The sequence below is a fragment of the Bison bison genome, unplaced genomic scaffold (genome assembly GCF_000754665.1).
Source record: "Bison bison bison isolate TAMUID 2011002044 unplaced genomic scaffold, Bison_UMD1.0 scf7180017864167, whole genome shotgun sequence".
Taxonomy (NCBI): Eukaryota; Metazoa; Chordata; class Mammalia; order Artiodactyla; family Bovidae; genus Bison; species Bison bison.
In genome coordinates this window covers 633,759-638,707 of record NW_011494739.1, presented here as the reverse complement: position 1 = coordinate 638,707, position 4,949 = coordinate 633,759, and the positions used below count along the sequence as shown (strand labels likewise).

The 4,949-nt window shown below is 50.5% G+C and overlaps 1 protein-coding gene across 4 annotated transcripts in view; it reads left to right on the top strand.

Moving 5' to 3' along the window:
• ASXL1 (additional sex combs like transcriptional regulator 1) overlaps window positions 1-4,949 on the top strand; it is a 61,510-nt gene that overhangs the window by 53,934 nt on the left and 2,627 nt on the right. For 3 of the 4 annotated variants that reach the window (XM_010841720.1, XM_010841718.1, XM_010841721.1), the window contains 6 exons: window positions 1-80; window positions 1,308-1,471; window positions 1,582-1,678; window positions 3,026-3,131; window positions 3,431-4,061; window positions 4,547-4,935. In XM_010841720.1, the coding sequence (XP_010840022.1) occupies window positions 1-80; window positions 1,308-1,471; window positions 1,582-1,678; window positions 3,026-3,131; window positions 3,431-4,061; window positions 4,547-4,935 (1,467 nt within the window). The remainder of the gene's footprint in view (window positions 81-1,307; window positions 1,472-1,581; window positions 1,679-3,025; window positions 3,132-3,430; window positions 4,062-4,546; window positions 4,936-4,949) is intronic. The other variant, XM_010841722.1, reaches the window with a different exon arrangement.

Sequence of the window (4,949 nt, the reverse complement as noted above, 5' to 3'; positions counted from 1 at the left end):
CAGCGCTGCTATCCGTGGCCAGGCCGAGCTCGCCCGGGACCCTGCCCCGCTCCTGAGAGGCTTCCGGAAGCCGGCCACAGGTGAGTGGCTTGGCACTCATTTCCCTGCCTGTAAGGGGCCCCTGCAGGCCTAGAGATGATGATGTCTTTTGCTCCACTTCCTTTGTAGTTTCTATGGTGTGTTATTACTTCTTGGGTGGCCCTCTATTTTTTTTATTCCCTTTGGCTTTCAGCTTGTAGTTTGGTTATTTCACAGAGTTTTCTCTGCTAGCCTGAGAGGACTCTTGTGTGGGCACAGATGGTTCACAGTGCTTCTTGTTGTCCCTGTAAGGGCCTAGCCTCTGCCGGCCTTGATATGGCTCAGAAAGTGCTCAAGTTGAGTGAGAATGGCTTCTGAACTTCTCAGTGGAGTATTCCAGCATTTGTTTTCTTTCTTTGGTAGCATCCTGCCAAGTTTGTTCTCCACATCTGTAGTCTCCATCAGACGCCCTTTTTTATAACCTAGTTAGTATGTGGGGTGGGAGCCATCCATTTGGGGCATGCAAATAAACTCAGTAGCATGCACCCCCTACCCGGAGTGGGGCTCTTAGCAAGGCTAGTATGCCATTTGCTACTTCTGGCTTTATGTCTCAAAGCCCACATGCTGGATTTTTGTAGAAGGGTTCCATGAAGCCATTAGGAAGACTAACTTTGGCTTCCGAGGATGAGAATAAGCCATTGCCCCCGTGGCAGCAGGGTTTGCTGTCCTGCAGCTTCTCCAGCTCCTCAGCAGTGCTCCATTTCAGACTCACACAGGTCTGTATCCCATTGGCCGAGGCTTTTGTGAGAGGCATTGACATTTCAGTGGGCTTTAAACACCTCTTACTACCTTTCTGCTTGGAGGTCAGACCTCTCCACTCCCTTCACAGAAGACTTCTGCAGATTTTTCTGTAGGACACTCACTAGGTTTGCTTTTCGACAACTTCATAATTTCTCCCATTGACTTCGTGGAGCCTATTCTCCAAATTTGGGAGGGAAGCTCCGAATCTGCCCCTGGCCTGAGTTTCTCTGGGAAGAGTATCCCTTCAGGCTGTGACACAGTGTGCTACAAGAGCCTTGTCTGAGGTGATGCCAGCCCAAGTGTTAAGAGTCTCAAGTTCGATGGTACCAATAGGTTAGACTAGATTAGACGATTGAGCAGAATGTGTGCAGATAAGTTCTGGGTAGTTTGATTGCTGCCACCAAAGTTTTCCCTCATTTGGCATTGGCTTTTTTGCTTTAAGAAGCTGAAAATCTACATTTTGTTTCTTATGGCTTGAAAAATTACAGGTCAAATGAAGCGCAACAGAGGGGAAGAGATCGATTTTGAGACGCCTGGGTCCATTCTCGTCAACACCAACCTCCGGGCCCTGATCAACTCGCGGACCTTCCATGCCCTGCCGTCCCACTTCCAGCAGCAGCTCCTCTTCCTCCTGCCCGAAGTAGACAGACAGGTGTGGATGGGAGGCTTCCTGTGCTCTCTGCACCAGCTTCTGTTCTTCCTAAGATTCTTTATTGTTTGTTTTCATTCATGTGCCTTTTTTTTTGGCCTCATTCCTTCTAGGTGGGAACTGATGGCCTGTTACGTCTCAGCAGTAGTGCGCTGAACAATGAGTTTTTCACCCACGCAGCTCAGAGCTGGCGGGAACGCCTGGCTGATGGTGAGTAGACGTTCTCATCCCAGTGGCTTGAGAGGTGCCTGCCATGTGTGGTGTCACTTGTCTCCTGGTGTTTAAAATCCAAACGCTCATTTTTCAATGATCTTTTTTTTTTTTTTCCCCCAAGGAGTATTGACTATAAGGCAGGCTTTCCTCTAATTGATGTATAGTACCCCATAGCTCTGAAGAAGCTACAAGAGTGTTTTAGCTTTCACTGTTTTGTGTGTATATATATTCATCTATGTTGCCTCTTCATCATTAAAACTGTAAACTCCTATTCTTTCCAGTAACCATGGCATTGACCTGCTTTTTAAGTTCCACCAGTTACTCTTGTCTTTTTAGACATTGTCAGTTGGAGTGAGTATTAGCTTCTCTGTAATATTTTTTGGTTGCACAGTATGTGGGATCTTAGTTTCCTGACCAGGGATTGAACCCATTCCCCCTGCAGTGGAAACGCAGAGTCCTAACCACAGGGCCTTTTGCGGGGAGGCTACATGGAAACTGCGCTGGGAGGTCCCCAGGACCTCTCTCCAGGCTTGATGATTTGCTCGGAGGACTCGGCCTGTAGTTATTCTCACAGCTGTAATTTACTTCAGCAAAGAATACAGACCAAAATCAGCAAAGGGAAACGAGGGAAACCAGGCACATGTTTCCCAGGTCCTCTCCCAGAGAAGTCCCACCGGATGTGCTCAGCTCCCTTAGCAAGGAGATGTGAGCATGTAAGTGAAGGGTAGTCTACCGGGAGGCTCGTCCAGAACTTGGTGCCTCGTGTTTTTATTGGGAGCTGATCATGTAGGAAGCTTCTGCCTGGTGCATACCTGAATTCGAGAGTCCCCAAAGGAAAGCAGGTGCTCACCATTAAACCATCTGGTTTGCATAAACCGTTTAGGCACAGTGAGCCGTTCTTGTCAGCTAGGGGCTGGGAACCCTCCTGAAATCCAATTTCCCAGATGTCAGCCAAGGGCCCACCTCGTCAGCAGGCCTGTCTCAGCCTGCTCTGTTAACTTCTCCCTGTGTGTGGGGTAAGAACGGTTCTCTTGTTGATTGGTTTTGTTCTGCTTTTTTGATCAGTGTGTTGCTTGCTTTCCAAGGACTGAGGACCCTAGAGAGGAGTCAATTTCCCTTATAATAGACATGTTAGTTCTGTCCTGAGTAAGGGCAGGACATGAGAGGGCCTGGGAGGGAACCAGGAGCCAGCATGAAGATAGTAAGGGGTAGGAAAGGATTTCCAAGCTCCCCAAAGCCACGTGTTGTTTTGTAAACTCCTGACATGGTAGAACAGCAGGATTCGGCTTTTCCTGAGGCATATTAATCTTAATATGCCACTCGAAAAGTTTTGTTTCTCTCTAGGTGAATTCACTCATGAGATGCAGGTCAGGATACGACAAGAAATGGAGAAGGAAAAGAAAGTGGAACAATGGAAAGAAAAGTTTTTCGAAGACTACTATGGACAGAAGTAAGGCCCTGGGAGCTATGAGTTGTGGTGTGGCTTCTGGGGATGGTGGGTGGGGGTGGGGTGCAGTGGGCAGAAGCAGGGATTCTCAAAGCTGTGCGTGTTGCTATGTTTCTTGAGAACTGGAGGTCGCCGGGACTCTGATTTGACTTGATGCCATTCATGAGGAAGCTGACGTAGGATTTCGTATGGTTACCATGCAGATTGGTTTTGTTCTGAGAAGTCTAGTGTCTGAGTGTGTGTCATACGTAGAGGATGTGCTCTCTCTGCTCTGTAGCTGACAGTCTGACTTTGGTTTGCAGGCTGGGTTTAACCAAAGAAGAGTCATTGCAGCAGAATGTGGGCCAGGAGGAGGCTGAAATCAAGAGTGACCTGCGTGTCTCAGAATCAACACGGCCACAGCGTGGCCCGGCCACCCGGCAGCGAGATGGGCATTTCAAGAAACGCTCTCGGCCAGATCTTCGAACCAGAGCCCGAAGGAATCTGTACAAAAGACAGGAGCCAGAACAAGCAGAGATCGCTAAAGACGCACAGTCTGTGACACTAGACATCCCCCTCCACAAGGACGGGGAGGCTAAGACCGACACAGCAGGGGTGGGCAGCCCCCACCCACCTGGCACGTCCTCCGCAGCATCCAACCCAGAGAGTCCCGAATTCCCAGTGGAAACTGTGGCCTCCCGGCTCCAGCCTAGTCCCAATGACCAGGCACGTGTCTCCGCGTCTCCAGACAGAATTCCCAGCTTGCTGCAGGAGACCGTGGATCAGGAACCCAAGGATCAGAAGAGGAAATCCTTTGAGCAGGCGACCTCTGCCTCCTTTCCCGAAAAGAAGCCCCGGCTTGAAGATCGTCAGTCCTTTCGTAACACAATTGAAAGTGTTCACCCCGAAAAGCCACAGCCCACCAAAGAGGAGCCCAAAGTCCCGCCCATCCGGGTAGGTGGCTGTGTGATCCTGGTTGCCCTGAGCCTGGGCCTTTGAGGGACAGGAGATTTGTGGGGCTCCTTTATAGGGACAGAAGGCCCTGGGCCCTTGTGCTAATTATGTGAGAGTGTAGAGCTCTCTACAGAGAGCTGTTCTTGAGACTTAACTTGAATAGCCCGGGGCTGAGGTTCTTCTCTTCCTCACTTGGTTGTTCACCATTATCTGTACAGGTCAGAACCCTGACGGGTTTTAAAATCTAGGTGGTGGTAGATTCTTTGTGTAGTGACTCACACTGTCCCACCAGAACTTAAATTTAGGAGTATGGAACTTAACAGCCCTTGAGCAGGGTCTTGAGAATGGTGTAATATCTTAGACAGCTATGAAACGATTTGATTCTCTAGGCCATGACTTTTAAGCTACTAGGATCCCAGTTTAGCTTAACAGTTTCTAGGTCAGAGCACTCAGTCAATTAGAACTGTTCTGTTCTTCTCTTGCAGATTCAACTTTCACGTATCAAACCACCCTGGGTGGTTAAAGGTCAGCCCACTTACCAGATATGTCCCCGCATCGTCCCCATCACGGAGTCCTCCTGCCGGGGCTGGACTGGTGCCAGGACCCTTGCAGACATTAAAGCCCGTGCTCTGCAGGTCCGAGGGGCGAGAGGCCACCACTGCCATCGAGAGGCGGCCACCACTGCCATCGGAGGTGGGGGTGGCCCGGGTGGAGGTGGCGGCGGGGCCACCGATGAGGGAGGTGGCAGAGGCGGCGGCAGTGGTGATGGTGGTGAGGCCTGTGGCCCCCCTGAGCCCCGGGGGGCCCCGAGTGCCCCTGGAGAGTGTGCGTCAGATCTACAGCGAACACAACTACTGCCGCCTTGTCCTCTAAACGGGGATCACGCCC